The 24664-nt window shown below is 40.8% G+C and overlaps 1 protein-coding gene across 1 annotated transcript in view; it reads left to right on the forward strand.

Annotated features, from left to right (window-relative positions):
* Window positions 1-11332: 11332 nt before the first annotated feature.
* Window positions 11333-24664, forward strand: part of LOC308334310 (electroneutral sodium bicarbonate exchanger 1-like) — a gene marked incomplete at its 3' end in the record, with an annotated part of 38386 nt that continues 25054 nt past the window's right edge. The window contains exons 1-3 of the mRNA XM_080790997.1: window positions 11333-11462; window positions 23162-23231; window positions 24519-24644. Coding sequence (XP_080647123.1) covers window positions 11424-11462; window positions 23162-23231; window positions 24519-24644 — 235 coding nt within the window. The 5' untranslated portion in view covers window positions 11333-11423. The remainder of the gene's footprint in view (window positions 11463-23161; window positions 23232-24518; window positions 24645-24664) is intronic.

Genomic DNA, 24664 nt, shown 5'->3' on the forward strand with positions numbered 1-24664 from the left:
AACTACTAGAAGTTAAAATGATATGGTTTGTGTTGAATATGCAATAAAGGCCTACATGTCACTATTAGTACTAGAAGTTAAAATTATATGGTTTGTGATCAATATGCAATAAAGACCTACATGTCACTAACTTAGTAGGCTACTAGAAGTTAAAATTATATGGTTTGTGATCAATATGCAATAAAGACCTACATGTTTGAGTGCAGAACCTTGTCCTTGTTCATCATGTTCTTCTCCATGAACAATCCTGTTGGATTTTACAGTAGAATATGTTGTTGAATCTCCACCACTTTACAGGGTAGGGTATATGCACATTTCTACATTTAAGACCCTTTTAATACCAAACATTGTGTATGAAAGAGGCAAACATGAACATGGCAGATCTACAAGCTCAGAACTGAACCCTTACCCGATGCAAACAATGCCACTACTTTGAACTAACACCATAATTATGCTCTTGCAAGACCGACGTCCAATAAGTAAAATATGTTATGATAAACTATGACCTAGCCTACTGTTTATACCATTCTTAAATCTGTTCAAGTCTATTCCTACTGTAACTGTACAACAACATAACAACTATAGAATGTAGTGTTTTCTTGCATTCTGTGGTTTGGTTTATGGGTGAGCTTGGTGAGGGGAAAATTGTGAATGGAAGGAAAACATGCAAAGCCAAATCCAACAAATGCACAGTGAGCTTTACCTACAGCCATGGTGGCAGCTTGAAAAATGTGATCTATTATTCTGCATATTCTGCTGTGAGTTACATTTTGATAATTTGATTTGCAGAACCATTCAGATAGATGTGACAATCAAGTACACATAGAAACCACTTGATTGCTCCAAATGAAGCTGTTGTGTTGTGTTTATAGTATGTTATTGTTCATAACAGCATCTTCATTTATCTTGCTGTTACATGGTATTGTATTGCCTTCTAAATGGTATTTCATGTGATTGACTGGAATTACCACACAGTACAAAAAAGTTAATAAGAAACAAACAAAATAAAAACAGAAAACACCTCAGACTTGTTTGCCTTTATTTGTGACTGCACAACCATTATTTATGCTACGTTTACTTGCAATTAATTAACTAACACAATTAATTAACACATTGATCAAAAAAATAAATCATCATGCAACACTTTTATGTAGATGCTGATATGTGTACAACCTTGTGAAAGTCTACATCCTTTGAGCATCTGAAAGCTTTTCTACTCACATATGGGTTTCTCTCTGGTGTGCATTCTCTGGTGCCTTTTAAGGTTGGACATGGCAGAGAAGTGTTTTCCACACTGATCACATCCATAGGGTTTCTCTCCAGTGTGAATTCTCTGGTGGCTTTTAAGGTGGTGTATTTGAGAGAAGAGTTGTCCACACTGATCACATCCATAGGGTTTCTCTCCAGTGTGCACAATTCTCTGGTGTGTTTTAAGGTTGGATATTTGAGAGAAGTGTTGTCCACACTGATCACATCCATAGGGTTTCTCTTCAGTGTGCATTCTCTTGTGGATTTTAAGGCTGGATAATTGAGAGAAGTGTTGTCCACAATGATCACATCCATAGGGTTTCTCCCCGGTGTGAATTCTCTGGTGCTTTTTAAGGCTGGATATTTGAGAAAAGTGTTGTCCACACTGATCACATCCATAGGGTTTCTCTCCAGTGTGAATGCGCTGGTGTGTTTTAAGGTCGGACATTCTAGAGAAGCATTGTCCACACTGATCACATCCATAGGGTTTCTCTCCAGTGTGCATTATCTGGTGCTTTTTAAGGCTGGACATGGCAGAGAAGTGTTTTCCACACTGATCCATGGGGTTTCTCTCCAGTGTGAATTCTCTGGTGTATCTTAAGGTGGGATTTGTAATGGAAGCGTTGTCCACACTGGTCACAGTTGTGCTGTTTTGGTTTAGCCAAGATTCTATCTTCATTTACTGTTGGTAAGACAGGGAGGCCAGACTGATGATGCAACACTGGATTGGAAACAAAGATAAAGGAAAAACACATTGAGAGGTTGAACGACATATACTTTTATGGACTGAAATGTACATTAACTATTACACAATAATAATAAATTACATGATTATATAATTATTCAGTGGTAAGTAATAGGCCCACTACAAGCACTTAGAGTGAATTAACCTGTGAGACAATATAAAGGTAAAACACGATCTGAATCAAATTACAATGGAGAAAAAAAGCGGAAGATTGAGAATGCAATGTTTTAATTATCCAAATATGACAGGTGAAAGGGGCAAGTAACATACCATGGTCTTTGGGTTCCTCCTGTTCAGCAGAGTTGAGGTTGACAGAGTTCATCTTCTCCTGAAGTCTTGAGTCCACAGTCAGATCTGGTCAGAAATGATTGATATCCTTGAGCAGTTGTGGAGAACTGACACAGAGCAACTCTTCTTATACTAGAGAGCCTGAGGTGGAGCCACTAACTGCTTGGATTGATAGGCCGAAGAGGAGAACAATAGAACCATCTCTCAGCCAATCACAATCTAACAAACTGCTGCATGCCCCACCCCTCCCTCCTCCCCCAGGCATGCTCTATCTATACCCAATACATGTGTAGCAGGGGGGATTTTTGAGGGACTAATAATAAAATATACAAGTAATGCCTACTAAACTACGCCACCTTTTTCTAGAGGGAAGGTCCTCTTTAACAATAGAAAGCACAGGTTTGTGTGACCAGGGTTGAGCATGGAAATAAGACATATTGGGATTTCAAACAAGGCATTTTTATTCTCTTTTCGTTTTGTACACAGTTATTCTTTTAAAATACTCATATTAAAAGTCAACATCATATAAACAACCAATACATACTATACTGTACCATACACTTGGCTGGCGTACCGGAGGAGGAGCACAGCAGCATGGAATAAGGGCATTTCTACTTACTAATTCTAATTCACCAGGCAGCCAGTGTGCTGATACATTTAGGAAAAGCCATGCCTTCAAACTCTTGTCCTCAGGTACGCCAACCTTACAGCAAGCTATCCCCTGAATGAAAGCAGCCCAGCCCTTTTAAACCTGTTTGCCAAAAAACCCCACCCTTAATTTGAAACAAGGAGCACCTGGCTGATGTTGCCATAGTAACAGGTCTACCTGGTTACATGTATGGCCATTATGTACATAGTATTAAAAGCATAAATGTATGTACTGTATCAGTACAGTTTATTGCTACTGAAGCAGAGACATATTCCTTCAGTCACAACAGAACCAAGTAGAACCAGCTCTGATGAAGATACAACTGCTCCTTATACTGTGATCTTCATTTATCTTACAAAATGTTATATGCTTTAAATTTAAAACAAAGTGTACTATTGACTCTCTATTTTACGTTACTCGCTAAATGGGTGAACACATGTGAACACACAGCACTCCTACAAACCACAGATTAACAACAACTCTTGAGCATTTAACCTAGATAAATAAATCACAAGTAAAAGTCTACCAGTTATTACACAAACTGCCACCCACCCCTGCACTAAATAGTACACAAGTCATCACACATTGACTTGTAAACTATTCTACATTATTATTAAGTTGCTTCATTATCAAGAAGACCGTTTTCTGGTTTCACAGGACTATGGTGTTGTTTTGTAGGCTACAGAATATCATAAAATGACCGATTAGCCCACATACAAGACAGTGAAGACTTACCATGTATCAGAAAATAAAAGCTACAATTAAATTAGTAATCATGTTTCTGCATTTACTCAAATCAGCACAAGTCCAATACTTTACGGCAGAGGAAACAAGAAATTAGAAAATCACATTCATAGCAAGTGGAAATATTTCAAACATGAATTTGTTTGCCTGCTATTCCACCATTTGACTCAAGTTACACCGATTCGTTGTTGATGTGTATGAGCGGGGCAGGGTGGGGTGTCTATTTGGCTATGCTATTGAGATGCAATTCAGTCAGACCATTGACTCATTGAGAATAAAGTAGTGATTTACATAGCTGTGTGTATGGAACAGTAGCCTATAATGTGTGAAATTGATGATGGCTCATTTGCAATTGCTTGGTCTATAGTTTTACTTTTGAGATTTGCTGTTACATGGTATTTTATTGCCTTCTAAATGGTATTGCATGTGATTGACTGGAATTACCACACAGTACAAAAAAGTAAATAAGAAACAAACAAAAGAAAAACAGAAAACACCTCTGACTTGTTTGCCTTTATTTGTGACTGCACAACCATTATTTATGCTAAGTTTACTTGCAATTAATCAACACATTGATCAAAAAATAAATCATCATGCAACACTTTTATGTAGATGTGCTGATATGTATCGGCCTCTATTTAATGAGATTGATGTTCAGTGCTTGATGTAGTAAAACTATTTCCACATCGACCACAAGGGAGCAGTTTAAATCCGGTTGTGTACAACCTTGTGAAAGTCTACATCCTTTGAGCATCTGAAAGGTTTTCTACTCACATACAGGGTTTCTCTCTGGTGTGCATTTTCTGGTGCGTTTTAAGGTTGGACATTTGAGAGAAGTGTTGTCCACACTGATCACATCCATAGGGTTTCTCTCCGGTGTGAATGCGCTGGTGTGTTTTAAGGTCGGACATTCTAGAGCAGCGTTTTCCACAATGATCACAACCATAGGGTTTCTCCCCGGTGTGAATGTGCTGGTGTGTTTTAAGGTCGGACATTCTAGAGAAGCATTGTCCACACTGATCACATCCATAGGGTTTCTCTCCAGTGTGAATGCTCTGGTGTGTTTTAAGGTTGGACATTTGAGAGAAGTGTTGTCCACACTGATCACATCCATAGGGTTTCTCTCCAGTGTGCATTCTCTTGTGGATTTGAAGGCTGGATAATTGAGAGAAGTGTTGTCCACAATGATCACATCCATAGGGTTTCTCTCCAGTGTGAATGCGCTGGTGTGTTTTAAGGTCGGACATTCTAGAGAAGCATTGTCCACACTGATCACATCCATAGGGTTTCTCTCCAGTGTGCATTATCTGGTGCTTTTTAAGGCTGGACATGGCAGAGAAGTGTTTTCCACACTGATCACATCCATAGGGTTTCTCTCCAGTGTGAATTCTCTGGTGTATCTTAAGGTAGGATTTGTAATGGAAGCGTTGTCCACACTGGTCACAGTTGTGCTGTTTTGGTTTAGCCAAGATTCTATCTTCATTTACTGTTGGTAAGACAGGGAGGCCAGACTGATGATGCAACACTGGATTGGAAACAAAGATAAAGGAAAAACACATTGATAGGTTGAATGACATATACTTTTATGGACTGGAATGTACATTAACTATTACACAATAATAATAAATTACATGATTATATAATGATTCAGTGGTAAGTAATAGGCCCACTACAAGCACTTAGAGTGAATGAACCTGTGAGACAATATAAAGGCAAAAACACGATCTGAATCAAATTACAATGAGAAAAAAAAAGCGGAATATTGAGAATGCAATGTTTTAATTATCCAAATATGACAGGTGAAAGGGGCAAGTAACATACCATGGTCTTTGGGTTCCTCCTGTTCAGCAGAGTTGAGGTTGACAGAGTTCATCTTCTCCTGAAGTCTTGAGTCCACAGTCAGATCTGATCAGAAATTGATATCCTGGAGCAGTTGTGGAGAACTGACACAGAGCAACTCTTCTTATACTAGAGAGCATGAGGTGGAGCCACTAACTGCTTGGATTGATAGGCAGAAGAGGAGAACAATAGAACCATCTCTCAGCCAATCACAATCTAACAAACTGCATGCCCCACCCCTCCCTCCTCCCCCAGGCATGCTCTATCTATACCCAATACATGTGTAGCAGGGGGGGTTTTTGAGGGACTAATAATAAAATATACAAGTAATGCCTACTAAACTACGACACCTTTTTCTAGAGGGAAGGTCCTCTTTAACAATAGAAAGCACAGGTTCGTGTGACCAGGGTTGAGCATGGAAATAAGACATATTGGGATTTCAAACAAGGCATTTTTATTCTCTTTTCGTTTTGTACACAGTTATTCTTTTAAAATACTCATATTAAAAGTCAACATCATATAAACAACCAATTTCATACTATACTGTACCATACACTTGGCTGGCGTACCGGAGGAGGAGCACAGCAGCATGGAAAGGGCATTTCTACTAACTAATTCACCAGGCAGCCAGTATGCTGATACATTTAGGAAAAGCAATGCCTTCAAACTCTTGTCCTCAGATACGCCAACCTTACAGCAAGCGAGGGGATCCCCTGAATGAAAGCAGCCCAGCCCTTTTAAACCTGTCTGCCAATAAACCCCACCCTTAATTTGAAACAAGGAGCACCTGGCTGATGTTGCCATAGTAACAGGTCTACCTGGTTACATATGTATGGCTATTATGTACATCATCATCATCATACTAAAATTCAGCGAATGTCTGTCTGTCTGTCTGTCTGAATGTCCCTGACAGTGCTTTATCTCAACATTGGCTGGCCCAATCACTCCCACTTTTCACACAGGCATGGACCATAATTATATGGAGGTCTTAATGGAGCCCTTTTTCCAATTTGACACATTAATGATTTATAATTAATTTATTAGTGGATTAAAAAATGCAAAAATGGCTATTGTACTGTCAATATGACATGAATATGAATGCAAAGTAGCGGTCCATGTGTGGACAGGCTACCTGTCGCCGTTGTGCATGGTGAGATGTGTGCAAACCGTGTAGTTTATCAGGAGAAGAATACCAAAGGATGCAAGATGTATTAGTGAATTAAAAACGCACCCGGCCGCAGTACCCCCCCACGGCCACAAGAGGGGGGCAAATATCTCACAACGGGTAAGGGCTAGTAGTATTAAAAGCATAAATGTATGTACTGTATCAGTACAGTTTATTGCTACTGAAGCAGAGACATATTCCTTCAGTCACAACAGAACCAAGTAGAACCAGCTCTGATGAAGATACAACTGCTCCTTATACTGTGATCTTCATTTGTCTTACAAAATGTTATATGCTTTAAAATGACAAAGTTTACTATTGACTCTCTATTTTATGTTACTCGCTAAATGTGTGAACATACATGAACACACAGCACTCCTACAAACCACAGATTAACAACAACTCTTGACTCTGAACATTTAACCAAGATAAATACAATGTAAAAACAATGAGTCTAACAGTTATTTGTTTTCCAAGACACAAACTGCCACCCACCCCTGCACTAAATAGTACACAAGTCATCACACATTGACTTGTAAACTACTCTACATTATTATTAAGTTGCTTCATTATCTAGAAGACCGTTTTCTGGTTTCACAGGACTGGTGTTGTTTTGTACAGAATATCATAAAATGACCGATTAGCCCACATGCAAGACAGTGAAGACTTGTACACCATGTATCAGAAAATAAAAGCTACAATTAAATTAGTAATCATGTTTCTGCATTTACTCAGATCAGCAAGGAATGCACAAGTCCAGTACTTTACAGCAGAGGAAACAAGAAATTAGATTGAAAATAACATTCAACATAGCAAGTGGAAATATTTCAAACATTAATTTGTTTGCCTGCTTTTTCACCATTTGATGAGTTACATCGATTCGTTGTTGATGTGTGTATGGGCGGGGCTGGGGGTGTCTATTTGGCTATGCTATTGAGATGCAATTCAGTCAGACCATTGACTCATTAATTGAGAATAAAGTAGCCTAGTGATTTACATAGCTGTGTGTATGGAACAGTAGCCTATAATGTGTGAAATGATGATGGCTCATTTGCAATTGCTTGGTCTATAGTTTTACTTTTGAGATGTAAGTGAGTCACTAACTACTAGAAGTTAAAATGATATGGTTTGTGTTGAATATTCAATAAAGGCCTACATGTCACTAACTTAGTACTAGAAGTTAAAATGATAGGTTTGCGATCAATATTCAATAAAGACCTACATGTCACTATTAGTACTAGAAGTTAAAATTATATGGTTTGTGATCAATATGCAATAAAGACCTACATGTCACTAACTAGTAGGCTACTAGAAGTTAAAATTATATGGTTTGTGATCAATATGCAATAAAGACCTACATGTTTGAGTGCAGAACCTTGTCCTTGTTCATCATGTTCTTCTCCATGAACAATCCTGTTGGATTTTACAGTAGAATATGTTGTTGAATCTCCACCACTTTACAGGGTAGGGTATATGCACATTTCTACATTTAAGACCCTTTTAATACCAAACATTGTGTATGAAAGAGGCAAACATGAACATGGCAGATCTACAAGCTCAGAACTGAACCCTTACCCGATGCAAACAATGCCACTACTTTGAACTAACACCATAATTATGCTCTTGCAAGACCGACGTCCAATAAGTAAAATATGTTATGATAAACTATGACCTACTGTTTATACCATTCTTAAATCTGTTCAAGTCTATTCCTACTGTAACTGTACAACAACTATAATGTAGTGTTTTCTTGCATTCTGTGGTTTGGTTTATGGGTGAGCTTGGTGAGGGGAAAATTGTGAATGGAAGGAAAACATACAAAGCCAAATCCAACAAAGGCACAGTGAGCTTTAAACCTACAGCCATGGTGGCAATATGTTTAGTTTGAAAAATGTGATCTATTATTCTGCATATTCTGCTGTGAGTTACATTTTGATTAATTTAATTAACATTTTAAACCCATATTCATGTCTTTGTATGAGTCTTCCTCACGTTCCACTTGCTATTTAAGCAGAACCATTCAGATAGATGTGACAGAAAACACCTCTGACTTGTTTGCCTTTATTTGTGACTGCACAACCATTATTACTTGCGCAAGCAGAGCGCGCAAGTAATCGTTTCGCTTGGTCTCTTCGAAGTGAAGCCAAGTTTTCTTCAACGGTAAATCTGTGCCTGGTTTGCTGGGACTAGTTACAACATTACGTCATCCTTGAGAGAGTACATGGTGTGTATATGACGTAATGTTACAAGTTACAAGTTACAAGTTACAACATTACGTCATATACACACCATGTACTCTCTCAAGGATGACGTAATGTTGTAACTGGTCCCAGCAAACCAGGCACAGATTTACCGTTGAAGAAAACTTGGCTTCACTTTTTGGAACCAAGTAACCACAGTATACTGCTAATCAAATTACAACTACATACTCTGTATGTAGTTGTAACTAGAACAACTACATACAGTCTGTGCCTGGTTTGCTGGGACTAGTTACAAGTTACAAGTTACAACATTACGTCATATACACACCATGTACTCTGGTCCCAGTTCTCAACGATGACGTAATGTTGTAACTGGTCCCAGCAAACCAGGCACAGACGGTTGAAAAAAACTTGGCTTCACTTTTTGGAACCAAGTAACCACAGTATACTGCTAATCAAATTACAACTACATACTCTGTATGTAGTTGTAATGTGATTTGTAATTTGTAAATCTGTGCCTGGTCTGCTGGGACCAGATTACACAGATGACCATTTCTCTTACGTCATCACTGAGAGCTAGTCATACATATACACACCATGTACTCTGGTCCCAGCTCTCAACGATGACGTAATGTGGTAACTGGTCCCAGCAAACCAGGCACAGACTTACGGTTGAAAAAAACTTGGCTTCACTTTTTGGAACCAAGTAACCACAGTATACTGCTAATCAAATTACAACTGATGAAAAAAGTAGAACACGTATACATACATGTAAAAAATAAAGATCTATATATCATTCTTATGTACAGATCACCTAAAACAAACCTTTCGGAATTAAACACATTTCTCAAAAAAATGGTAAAGTATCTATCATCTCCGACTTCCACAATTATGATAATAGGACATTTCAATGAAGACCATTATACTGAAAAAGATATAAATATAAAGACCTTCATGTCAAGATTAGGCTTTAAACAATTATTAAAGTACAATTATTTGAAAGTATTATTACAGAAATTGAAGTTAGAGACACATATTACTCTGATCATGATTTAGTATTAATATCACTATAGTACAAAATTAATTTGAAGTAATAAAATAATTATACTGTATAATATATTTTAATTCAGTTTATATACCTTTTTTTTCATCACATATCAATGATTCATTTTTCTGTAAAAAAGTAGTTAGGTAGCAAATAGTTACACGTAATGATTATACATTTCAAACGTTCCTTCACAGAGATACTGAGATGTGATAGTTTCCAGCGGTCGAAAATACTTGCGCGCTCTGCTTGCGCACTAGTAGGCCATTTATGGCCTACTAGTGTGCAACAAGCAAGTATGCACTCGGCAGAGTGCAGTTCTAGTTTATGCTACGTTTACTTGCAATTAATTAACTAACACAATTAATTAACACATTGATCAAAAAAACAAATCATCATGCAACACTTTTATGTAGATGCTGATATGTGTACAACCTTGTGAAAGTCTACATCCTTTGAGCATCTGAAAGGACACACACACACACACACACACCTACTTGGGTGCAACAAGCAAGTAGGCACTAGAGTGTGCTGTTCTAGATTAGTAATGTAACCTTTGCAAAAAACAATTTACAATGTAGGCATTTTGCAGACCCTCTTAATCCAAAGTGATTTACAATAAGCAAGGACAACGTAAACGGTAATACATCAAATACATACAGTAGGGAATCAGTTTTAAAGCTTTAGAACAGAAAGTTGACTATTAGGAGGGACTAACTGATTTATTAGGGCATTTGAGAGTTCAACATTTATTTGAACACTTTTATTTTGGGCTTGAACTCTGATGCCTGCCAGTCACAAGGGGGCAGGCAGGGTCTCATTTTGTGGGACGCCTGAAAAGTCTTGAAAATGTGGAACTGAACAGCAGTGGTGTACTTTGTAGATTTTGATTATTACAAAACATAGGTACAATATGGTGGCTATACATTAACAACTTCACAGCACTATACACAGCCAATACTTTTGTAGGCCTACTGTTTTATTTTATTTTAAGTTTACTTTTTCCACCACCGTCTGCCTGGAACTGCACAGCTGCCTGCTGCTTCAATTAACAGACCAGCCTCATCTGCGAAGAGAAAAGTCTTCAACAGCAAGCAGACTGCTGTCTGCGCAGTGATTGGCCAGAAATCAGCGTGACGCTGTGTGCATGTGCTGTTTGTGCATCCTCCTGCCTGGCTGGCTGCAGACAGCAGAGGACACATGCACGCGCCTCGCCTCGCCTCGGGAGTCGGGAGAAAACAGCCAACATAGAATGTGGAAAAAACTGACCGTCATATTTTTTTCAGTTATCGCCTCTATGGCAACCATCAGCATGTGCGGAGAAGAACAATCGACCGATGACAGGAGCTTCTGTTGAGCCGCCCCATCGCATCGCATCCTCGGATCACTCACCATAGCCGCTGCTGGAGAGACTTGGACCACAACCACAACCAGCTGAACCCCGGGGGTCCTCCGGGAGACTATCAGCCCGAGCCCCTGGACTCTGTCCCCGGACGGTCATGATGCCAGCCGGGGTGGACGATATGTTGAGTTACCAGGTAGGCTAATCAACTCATTCAGCCATGATCACTTGCAGCAGTGGTTTTCACCCATTTTCACATCTACCTTATTCAGCATTTGAGCCGCGGACCACCATTTTTTGATGACATTTAGCCTCTCAGACCCAAAACTAAAGAATATGTTGTCTGATGAGATTTTGTCCACAATTCCATGCTGTAGGCCTATTTATGTTGGTATAGGCTACCATTAGGAGAGATAACAGGCAAACGTTGATCACAACAACAATTATTGTCCTCTAATTGTGTAGACTTCTTGTAATTTAAGTAATGCAGATGTTTAACAATAATTTAACTCTTGAGAGTGTAAATTGAAACCAAGTTGACCCATTTGGTTTCATTTGACACGCTCAAGAGTTAAATATCTATAAGGGTCCATTTGGTTTCATTGTTGTACACTCTCAGGAGTTAAACATATATATATATAATATATAAATATATATATTAATTTAAAGGGTCCATTTGGCAATGGTTACCATTACAACTCTCCATCATTTAAGTTTAACTGGGGAGCACCTGGAATCCCCTCAAGGACCACTGGTGGTCCCCGGACCACTGAGCTAGCAGATCTCATCTCAGTATGATGAGGATCAGGAGGATATATTACATTACATTATACATTACATTACAGGCTGCGGGTTCGAAAGGGATTAATAAGCTCAGGTGATCTGAAGTCGCATATAAATCAGTGCTTATTTGGATGGACGTCATAGGCTGTATTTGTTATTTATTGTCTATATTGATGAACATGAAGCGCCCGAGGGAAGGGATACATGCATCGCTCTGTAACTGCAGCCACACAGTGCACACTGTCCAGCTCTATATAGCTGCACAAGAATCGATGCGAACGAAGCGACGATGGCTTTAATTACGTGTTCCGAAATATCCCCCATGCAGCCTGTGCCAGTGTGCCATAGCCTCACATAGGAATAATAACGTATATCCTATACTGTTGTGGTCCAGTCACATCAGTTCCATATGGATCATTTATGGTGCAGGGAGTGGATCTCGTCATCATCATATTCTAGCTATGTGTGCATGCTGCAGCTCAGCTGAGCATTGTTGTTGATATTGTCCTCTCAGTGCAGCACGTGTCGTGCACAGCTGACTAGCATAAGATTTAGACTCTCGTATATATGTATTTTATCGATTCTCACACTCGTGGATGTATATTTCATCGATTCTGACACAATGTCAGAATCGATAACATATACATCTACGAGAGTCTAAACTCTAAACCTTCATAGGCACTGCCACTGACTGACGATGAGACAAATGACACACTATCCTAAAGCCCATAGTGATGATTATAGATCACATCATCATGCATGCATGTGTTCCTCCGATCCAGGCTGCTCCGATCGAAAGCATTTATCAAACACACATACAATTTACAGTTATACAGGCATTTAAGCAGACGCTCTTAATCCAGAGCGAGTTACTGTACAGTAAGCGAGAACAACGTATATGTTGACTGTATTCAATATGACCTGAAGCATGTCACATATAGGCTAAATGTTGACTGTATTCAATATGACCTGAAGCATGTCACATAGGCTAAATGTTGACTGTATTACATGGAGATCATTTAGAAATGCATATTCACACTGCATGTTCACAAAATATAAACAGGCTAAGGCTATATAGGAGACTGCTTTCGAAGCCCATAATTATGCTATATGGGTGCTGCTTGCATCAGGGCATGCATAGTATGCTATATCTGCCCTTTTCTTAAAGGCATAAAACATGGTATATAAAAATAGATCAGGCTTATATCGCCTATTGTGGATAACATATGATACCCTCATACCCTCAGTCTGCCTCAGATGACCTTGACACCATCCTTGTGGTTTTGGAACAGGTTAAGCTTAGGTGCATGGGTGAACTGTCTGTCACAGAGACATCCAGTCAACCAATCACATGCATTCAGTTCAATGCAGTTCAGTGAAAGGAGAAATTCGGTCAAATGTCCGCCAAATATGATGCAAATGTTGTCCCCACACGTCTCAATATTTGCCATTGACAATGAAAGGAGAAATGAGGTGAAATGTCAGCCAAATAAGACGTAAATTTGTGGCAACACAAACTATTAAATGCCATTGACAATTGACAATGAAGGGAAAACCTACGTCATATGTAGATGAGCAAATCGGCTGACCAGTCACCTACATTCAGTTGTTCACGAGAAGATGTATGATGATGATGTATAATGATAAGTTCGCCCCTCACTTCACACAGGTGTGATTTGTATCCTCAATTCCGTGGTACACAGACACAGAAAGCATGGCGATAGCTAGCTAATAATCGTTACAATCGATTATTTGCCTTTGCAAAACGTTTGGATACCAATTATTTGCATTGCAAATCGATACTTTTTGAGAGGTTTGGTTTGTTTTCTTACCTTATTATGGGCAAACTAGTCCATTCCATGAGCTATTTTGCTCCGTTGTGTTGTGTCAATTTAAAAAATACAAAATAAATAAAAAAAGTTGAATGATTCTGACAGTTTATTTAGTTTCAGGAAAACTCATGCGGTTTTATTTTTAATAAAAAATGTCAATTTTGTCTTGTTTTCAAGGTTCAAGGTTATCTTTATTTGGCCCCCCCTGGGGAGAAATTTGTCTTGGAGACAGAGTCACAGCTGCATACAAATAACAGACACGTTCACATACGAAAAGAAAAAACACCATGAAACACCCACATACACAAAACAGAGATATTGCACACATTCCCTTGATAAAGTGCAACTATAGTCATTAAAGTGCATTCGGCAATCCCTGATTGAGCATTTTCGTTGACAGGGGAACAAAAGAGTGTTTAAATCTATTATATACACATCGTGGAGTTCTATACCTCCTACCGGATGGCATTAGCTCGTACTCTCGGTACAGTACATGCAAGGGGTCAGATACAATATTCCGAGCCTGTCTCACCACTGCTTGTTCAAAGATGGCCGTGATGGGTGGGGTGGACATGCCCATGATCTTCCCAGCCTATATGTTTGCTAGCCTATTTACTTTGTAGACGTTGGTGTATCTTAGAACACAGTGTTGTAACATGCGTGTGCCAGCTCAGGTCCTCATCGATCTGTACTCCCAGATATTTATATGAGGGGACCTGTTTGATGTTATGGTCATGGACACTAATTATACTGTGGTCTCCTATGGACCTGGGGTCCACTATGACCTCCTCTGTTTAGTTTACATTTATTTTCAGATGGTGTAGATCACACCACTCTATAAACTTGTCTACTCCCTCTGTATGGCTGAGGATGTTATTATCACTCTTGAGCAGACTAAGTATCACAGTGTCATCGGAGAACTTGATAACAAATTGATTTGGATGTGAGCTGACACAGTCGTCCGTATACAAGGTAAACAGAAAAGAGAAACTGACTGTTCCTTGAGGCACCCCTGTACTACTCAGTGTCTCCTCTGAGAACACCGAGTTAAATCTCACCCTCTGTGGTCTACTAGAGAGAAAATAAAAATACCATTTCATTATAAAGGGATTCACATTTAACTGAGCTAATTTACGCAACAGAATATCTGGTTGTATAGTGTTAAAAGCCGAGCTGAAAACGATAAAAAGTAATCTGGCGTATGCCACCTTACTTTCCAGGTGTTTCAAAGTGAGATGAGCTACTGTAGATATTGCATCGCATGTACTGCGTTTCTTAGAATATGCAAATTGATACTGGTCTAGCTGGGGTCCTATACCTCCTTTCGGAATTCCTCTGTCAGGATCCTCTCCAGTGCTTTTACTACATTAGATGTTATAGCCACAGGCCTATAATCGTTATTCTCTAGTGGACATGCTTTCTTCGGGATTGGGACTATCACTGATTTTCTCCAGATCTCAGGCACTGTATGCGAGTCTAGTGACAGCTGGAAAAGCCTGTGCCATGCTGGGGCTAATTCCTCAGCACACGTCAACAGGAAAGCATGGATTCCGTCTGGCCCTGTTGCTTTATCGGTCTGTATGGTTTTAAACACTTTACAGACGGTGTCCTGATTTATTACCATCCTGTTATTAACAGCATCACAGTTCAGTTCAGTTTTGACTAATTTGTGTGGAAAGAAGATCCGGTGGGTATGCCTACCTGCACGACTGAATCACTGCGGTTCGCGTTGAGTAAAAAAAACGATCTGATTGGACCAAAACTGTACACCCACTCCTGAAGCGTGTTATTGGAATGCTGTTGAGCCACGACGGGGATGTAAACAAATGGATTTGATGTTGTCCGCTTGTCACTAAAAACATACACAATGGACGTGTCACGTGTTTGAGGGAGACACTTTAGAAGACAGTGTCTGTGTCTGGGACTGCTCGTATGCGAGGCTGCAGCTGGGTGCATCTCAAACAGCGTGACTTACAAACGAAACCTTGCAAGATGTCCCCGCGAGAGTTGGGGACGCCAAAGTACTGCTTCAGTCTATCTCCGACTAAATTAGTAACTTTATAAAATCTTATTCGTCTTAAAAGACGAAAATAAAACCGCATGAGTTTTCCTGATGTCATAAACTGTCAGAATCTGCTTTTGTTGCGTTGGTTTGGTTTGTGCTAAAAGACTGACTTTGAGAGCAACTTTTCTATTTGAACTTTTCTATTTGAGAGCAACTTTTCTATTTCTTAAATTGCTAATAAAAAACACAACGGAGCGAAATAACTCATGGAATGGACTAGTTTGCCCATAATAAGGTAAGAAAACAACCCAAACCTCTGAAAAAGTGGTCTTACCCTTTAACACGATATAATTTATCACATATTTGATCTGTAAACGCTGTGGCGAGTTTGTCCCTCGAGTCAAGAGAGTTTGTTTTGTTTCAACAATAATATAATGTCCATCCATCCATCCAATCCATCTTCAACCGCTTATCCGTAGTCGGGTCACAGGGGAAACAGCTCCAACAGAGAGCTCCAGACTTCCCTCTCCAGAACAACTTTAGATAAGATTATTCTTATTCTTATTTGGGAGGCAGTATAGACACCAGGATTAGGCTACTGCATGCTTTGGGGCAAGACCGGGAACGAACGCCACATGGCGATTGTTTACGTCAGCTGACGAAAACAGAGCTATGACATCACACGTAGATTTCCACTCTGGAAATCTCTCTGCCTCACTTTGTGAGGGAGAGCGAGTGCATTCTCCGGAAGCACCGTCAGACTCGCGTCTGTCGATAGCAGCCGCGGCAGTGTTTCCGCATTTGTCCGACACCCTACCCCAAACCTAATTCTAACCTCACAGGGAAGCCATGGGTGAGTTTTAACCAGCCACGCTGATATCCTGCCCCTAACCCTAACCTCAAAAGGGAAGCCATGGGTGAGTTTTAACCAGCAACGCATGTTGGGAGCCACGGGCGAGTTTTAACCGGCCACGTATGTGTCTTAACCGGCAACGCATGTCGTGAGTTTTAACCAGCCACACATGTCTGTAGCGCAGAGGAAACACCGCCGAGGTGGTTATCAGCAGTTGCCGCGTCTGGACCGGCGGTGGAGGAAACAGTGCCGCGGCACGTGCCGCGGCACGGTCTGGCGTCTGGCGCTGCTGCCGGAGAATGCACTCACTCCTTCTGCACTTTGTCGCGGTTTCAACCCCCGATAGCGCCGTTGCCGTCTGAACGGATATTTGATTTTGCCGTTTGCTTGAGAGACCGACTAGTCGACAAAATAACCGCTGTCCTGGAGTGGTTCTCTTCTCAACTAGTCCCTCCCTGACATTGTAGTCTAGTTTTTATTTGTTGACCAAATTATCAGTATATTAAAGTCATAGTTTTAAGACATCATGGCTTAGTTTTAATCTGGAAGTGACAGCTCCACTCATCAGAGTCCAGGTCCATCGCCTCACCCACCCTCCAGAGGGTGGGGCACAGCTGGGGCGGCTGATGGAGGGGAAAGGATTAAAGGAACTGCTTGGGATAACGTGTTCCTTCCACGTGCTGTGTCCAACCGGGGAAACTCCCCCCTTGTCAGGTGAAAAGAAGAAGCGGCTTGGACTCCTCATGCATTAAATGAAGCATGAGTTCAGTCCGTTGCTCTCCCCAGGTTGGCAGAGGGAGAAAAATGGGTTACAAAAAGTATATTAAGTAAAAGTCCGGAATTCAAAATATACTTCAGTAACAGTACAAAAGTATTGGCAAATAGCCAGTCTACAAGTTCACAAAGTGTCACATTGTGAACTTGTAGATCTGCTATTTTGAAATGGCCGATATGTATAGGGCTGAAGTGTTTAATGTATGTTTTGTAATAATAATAATCAAAATCTACAAAGTAACTACTGTAGTAACTATACATTTTCAAATAAATGTAGTGGAGTAAAAGTAGCCTATACAATATTTGGATCCGAGATGTAGTGGAGTAGGCTATACAGTCCGGTACAGTACTGAAGTAAATTGTCTTTCCACCACGGCAGACACACATGGTTCTGACAGCAACTCCAGAAAAAAGGCTCGTCCAAAAGGAACCATCCTATAATTAGCGACTCCGTGTCCATGATTTGGAGAGAGCCGGGCAGAAAACCCTCTTATCTCCATATTATCTGTGTCACACAGAAGCATCAAAAGCAGCAGATCTACAAGCTTGAAACGCAGCGCGAAGTGACACACTTTGTGCTTGTAGATCTGCTACTTTTGCTATTTTTGAATTTGCATCCTGAAGAGTATCAGTTTTGTGCAGAGAGGATTATGCGTTCTTCTCCCTCTCGCTCCATCTAGCACAGTGGTTCCCAAACTTTTCATGTCTCCCAAATTGACACTGATGAGCCCGCGGACCCCCATTTGAAAAAGATATGCCATCCCCGGACCCCATGCACTTTGGGAACCACTGTTTTACAAGAACTGTTCAACTCCTTCGGGAATATCACGTTGGGGCCTTTTGGAAACGTTTTGAAATGTTACTCACTAGACTGTCACTCATAGGAATGATGAGAGTTGTTTGAAATGTTAGGCTACATTTACAGTGGCAGCCAAATCCATTTAAACTGGCAGGCAAATCCATTTACACTACAGCCAAATCCATTTACACTGGCAGCCAAATCCAGCCTGAATCAAATCTGTGCCACATCCAGATTGGAATTTGATTTGTTTTTTTTTTTTCTCCCAGACAGTATAGACACCTTGGTGTGGTTGTTATGTGCAATGATGTCTTCCCTTTGTATTTAGGGTTTCTTCCTGGAGGCTGAAACCTTGAAGAAAAAAAACAGTGATATAGTGACATCACAATCTTCCCCTCCCCTAACCCCTCCCCCTTTATCATACAACCACAGCTGTGGGTGCAGCTTCAGTTCAGGTGGATCACCACCCACCAGGCAAACCAGGCATGCTTAATGAACTGGTGGGCGTGTCAACATAAAAACGTAATTTTAACAAATACTGTACACTTTTTCAAAAACAAATTAATAATAATAATAATAATACTCTATTCCTACTCTCACCTATGGTTATGAAGTGTGGGTCATGACCGCGAATACAAGCGGACAAAATTAGTTTTCTTCAACGGGTGGCTGGCATCTCCCTTAGAGATAGGGTGAGAATTTCAGTCACACAAGAGAGACTCGGAGTAGAACCGCTGCTCCTTTGCCTGGAAAGGAGCCAGCTTAGGTGGTTCGGGCATCTGGTTAGGATGCCTCTCGGGTGTCTCCCTATAGGGAGGTCCTCGACGCACGTCCCACTGGGAGGAGACCCCGGGGGCAGACCAAGGCGCAGTTGGACTCACTGGCCTTGGAACGCCTCGGGATCCCCCAGGAGGAAGTCACTAATGTTGCTCTGGAGAGGGAAGTCTGGAGCACTCTGTTGGAGCTGTTGCCCTCATTTTAAATAAGTCTAAACACAAACAAGTCACATGGAATGCAATTTTTACAAATGCGACTTGAGACACATTCAGAGGTGGTTTCAAATTTTTCAGGAGATCCGTCTCAGCCTGAACACAGCAACCTGATCTAAATCGCTTTTGTGTTTCACACCAGGCAGTTTTTAAGTTGCTTGATTCAGTATTTAGATATTTGATATTCATTATTCTATCAGACATGCCCCCTTCCTATATAAACCCATTGTAACTTCAAACATTTTAACCATAAAAAGATAAAAAAGGGGTCCAAGGCACTCTGTTCCATTCTCGTGAAAAAAAAGCCTTTATTGGCATGGCATGGCAAAGATCATTAAAATGGACCAACACTTTTCGGCTACAAGGCTGTGTCAGGCTCCATTTTAACCGTGATGGAGTCATTGAAAACAGCCGGTTCTGGTGACTGATATTGTCCTTCTAATACGTGAGGAGACCATTCTAATTACTTAAGTTAATTTGTATAATTAAGCTAAATAAAATGTATTGACGTAACAGAAGTGTTAAAAATGTAAATTTATTTTCTTTTTCTCGATGAGTATAGACACTTTGTGAACTTGTAGATCAGCTATTTTCAAACATGATTGCACTACTACCCGGTCGACTATACAGGCAACATCTGGCCAATCAAAGATTCATTGGTAGTCGGGGACCTCGACACATTTGGCCAATCAGATTCCTTCTTAGTCGGGGACGTTGAGGCCTCGAGTGTTTTATTAGCCGACGATGGTGCAGCGGAGTGTGAAGGACACCAAACCCAAGGTCACACACACACACACACACAAACACACACACACACACACACACACACACACACACACACACACAAACACGTGGGGGGGGGGGGGGGGGGGGGCTAAGCTGTGTGGAAAAAAATCCATTATACAGTCAGTGACACTATAACAGCACCGTCCCAAGTGACAGTGACATGAAGGCCATATCGGAGCCAGAGAGGGGGGGGGGGGGGGGGGGGTTGCCAGGAAACAGGGGGCAAAGCAGCTAAACACAAGATGACAAGCCTGTCAGTGAATGCTGCGCTGCCACACACACACACACACACACACACACACACACACACACACACACACACACACACACACACACACACATTTATTAATATTGTTAGTAGTAGTAATAGTAGTATGTACATACTAATGTCTTAAAGGTCCTACAACTTTTTTTGTGTGTTTTTTTGCGCTGCCCATATGTGCTCTCAGGAACAGCTCAACTGATTTGGTCATATGAATGATGCCATCTGTATCACCCTATACTGTACTTTGTATAATTCCTTCATTCTTCAGTTCCAAGTTTGCATTTCCACTTTGTTTATTTTCCAAGCTGGCATTGGAATGGAAACAAGCCTGGGTTTATCTACAGCAGTATTATAATGACTTGAAGATTAAATAACTTGCATATCAGCAACCCCACACCACCTCAGGACATTGTGGTACTGCAGCTAAAACTATACTTTAGAAGCCAGACAGAAGTGAAATGAACTGGTTATATCAGAGTGGATTTAGAAATGACCCCGATTTAAAAAAAAACACTAGTGGACATGGAAATGACCCCAGGAGTAACGGGAAAGCATTTGTGTCATTTCAGATTTAGAACCAGGTCTTACATTAGTTAAGAGAAGAACCTTTCCTACTTCAGAGGGATGGTATTAGTTGCTGTCCTGTTAGCACACACACAGACTCGCACACGCACGCACAGACAGACAGATAGACAGACAGACAGACAGACAGACTGGTTCTAAAGTGCTTCTTGGAAGCGAGTCAACAAATGGCTGAGTGTGGAGTTCAATCTGATTTGATCTTGCCCAGACCAGCTTCTGTAACACGTACACGTACACACACACACGTGCAGACACACTCACGCAGGCACACACGCACGCACACACGAACAAACATGCGCACACCGCTGCGAAGAATGCTGACAGGCTGGCCTTGTCTGTGGATGTCAGACACACCTTGATTGGTTTATGCCTGTGATTTAAGGTCTGCAGTACTGCTGCAGAGCGCACGCACACACACACACACACACACACACACACATGCATGTGCGTCGCGTGTGTCGCGACCAGACTACGGATCAGCGGTTGAAGATGAATGGATGGATTTTATGTTTGGTCATTTTCAGATGACTAAAATAGGACTAAAACTACACCAATCATTGCTGTCAAAATCAAACTGTCATGTGTGAGATGAACTGTCCCGACCCATTGATTGGGGAACAGCTCTGTATTAGTCTATATTGAACTGGATAAATCACAGATATTGATGACAACTGTCCCATAAACGCACGGCTCTATATGACACTATTTGTGCACCCATTGATTTGTAGCGGTTGCCACTTTTTCCAGGCACGGTCATCCTGCTATAACGTTTCACGTTGCATCCACAACCTTGTTCTTTGGTCATGACCCACACTTCATGACCATAGGTGAGAGTGAGAGTATAGGAACGAAGATTGCTTGGGCAAGCAGAGAGGTTTTCCTTCTGGCTCAGCTCTCTTTTGTCACAACTGTGCGGTACAGCGACTGCAATACCGCCCCCTGCCGCTCTTGATTCTCTGGCTGATCTCCTCCTCCGTTCTCCCCTCACTTGTGAACAAGACCTTGAGGTAGTTAAACTCCTGGGGTAATTTCTCAATACGCACAATAAAAGCACAATATCGCGAGAATACTGCCCACATGAATTCAACAGCCCAGCTATAATGATCTTAAATCACTTTATTTCAGATTGTTTTTTTAGTAATAGTATAAGATAAACATTGCATAGACTTTAGTCACTGTACAATACTTCATTGGCGGCACTCTATATACACACATCTCTGTTTCCGGGTACGACATACGCAGTTACAGCACAGTTGGTTGCCTATTGAATTCAGTTACCTCCCGTCACTGATCTAACGGGTAAGGACTAGTCATTATAGTGAATGAAAACGAATGAAATAACGAAAACTTTAAACGGAACTAAATACAAAACTACAATAACTAACTGAGATTGTAGTATGTGTTTACAAAACGAACTAAAACTAATTATAGATAAAAATTAAACGCTTAGTTTTTATTTATTTATAGGGTTTTTGGGTTGATATATGAATGACATAATTTATTGATTTAGCCGTACCAGATGTGTGAATACATATTATATTTGGTAACAAACATTGCCTTGTCCCTTGTGATTGGCGCATCACCCCATAGTGATGATTTGATTGGCTGAGCAAAGTACATAATGAAGATAAAAGTGAGGGCAGAACAGTGAAGACGGCAGAAGTGATTGAAATGAAGCAGAATGCCACCAGAACATCCATCTATCTTGCCCGTTGTGGGCATCAAGCGTTATTACACGAGACCGTCACAAGATTCTAATGACCAAAAATAGGAACACAAGGAGAGCACGAGGACGTTACACAGGGAACCATCTAGAACACAGAGAGAGCGAGGTCATTGGTATAAAGATGTCACTCCACAGGCCAGTCAGGTGCCATTGAAGCACATGGGAGGCCTTAAAAACAACAGACCTCCCAAAATAAAAATGGCCAGGCTACTGCTTGGCCTCACATCTACAACTCACCTCCAGTGGAGCAGAACTCCAACTGTTCACCAGAGCAGAAAAACAGTTTTTTTTCTCCTTTATGTGTTTCTGGTAAGTTCATGTGGAATGGTCATGGTCACACATACTCATACTGTATACTAGTGGAGAAGTACACAGTATCATTTTATGTGGTCTAAGCAGCGTTTAAAAAATAAATACATCAGAGAATCTCAATTTCCCTCAATGTCTAACATAAAAAAATGTTTGTGTGTGTGTGTGTGTGTGTGTCTCTCCACCAATCAGAGGGCAGATGAGGAGGTGGTGGTGGATCAGGGCGGAGCCAACATCCACTATGAGAAGGAGGAGCTTGAAGGTGAGTGACAGGTCTCCTGAGGGATGCCACAATCTGACCATCAATCAGCAAATATCGATTATTCTGACGATTATTTATCGATTACTCGACAGCCCCCCTCCCAAAAAATAAATAAAACTATAATATTATTATTATTATCCTGCCACACTAATAGCCAGCGCAACAGCCCATCCTTTGTCCACCTTCTCCTACCAAACCACACCGTTTGCACACATCTCACCATGCACAACACCAACAGCATGCCTGTCCAGACATCAACCACTACTTTGCATCCATGCAACTGTCATATTTACAATACCCATTTATATGAAAGAACACATTCTTGCGCAACATCACCAGCCTACGCCAAAATCGTCATCACTTTGCCGACTTACGCCAACTACGTTCACTTCATGGGGCCAGTCCAATGGCGCATTGTAGTTTACGGCCTTTAATCACAGTGACACACGCATTACACGAAATTCTAGTTATTATTATATTATTATTATTATTATACAACTTTTCATGCAGAATATTATATGCACATGGTCACATAACATTACATGTTGAGTGCTGTCTATGCTTTGATGGTTACAGTTTTAGAACCAGTTTTGATGAGTAAACTTTGTTGCAAGGAGTTACATTGGTGTGACCGTGACATGTCCTTAAAACTGTTTTGTTGCAAGGAGTTACATTGGTGTGACTGTGAAATGTCCTTAACTTAAAACTGTTTTGTTGCAAGGATTGGTGTGACTGTGAAATGTCCTTAAAACTGTTTTGTTGCAAGGAGTTGCGACTAGTTAATTGCATTGGTGTGACATGTGATGTCCTTAAAACTGTTTTGCTGCACGGAGTTGCGACTAGTTGCATGTGGTTTGGGCCCAACATTATGATACCTCCGTAGGAGAGCATTTCATCAGCACCTGAATCAGTGCATAACTTATCTCCATACAATACAATGCCCTATACTTCCTCACAAATAGTAGCAAAAATAGACGATCTACAAGCTCACAATGTGTCTCCATGCAACCAACGCATTGTGAATGTGTATAGATCGCCAATTTTGGCTACTTTTAAAAAACAGTTTAAGTAACATAAATGTAGTAGAGATATGTCACTTGTTCATCCCCCGGGTCCTGATCGCAGGCAGTATGCTCAGCATACATGCAGATGCAGTATGTCGATAAGATCATCTTGATAAGCAACCTACCGGTGATTGTCTGTGGGTTTTCATTCAAATATCTCTCTCTCTCTCTCTCTCTCTCTCTCTCTCTCTCTCTCTCTCTCTCCCTCTCTCTCTCTCTCCAGCTCACAGGGTCAAGGTCAGGCAGGTCCATCGTCACCACCGTCCTCGTCACCGCAGGAAAGACAAGAGACCGTCCAGCATCGTCAGCCAGCCCAGCGACGACTCTGAATACCCCCCAAACTCACATGGTACAGTTAAACTATGTTTT

Source organism: Protomyctophum bolini (genome assembly GCF_963924005.1).
Source record: "Protomyctophum bolini genome assembly, chromosome: 2".
NCBI classification, from domain to species: domain Eukaryota; kingdom Metazoa; phylum Chordata; class Actinopteri; order Myctophiformes; family Myctophidae; genus Protomyctophum; species Protomyctophum bolini.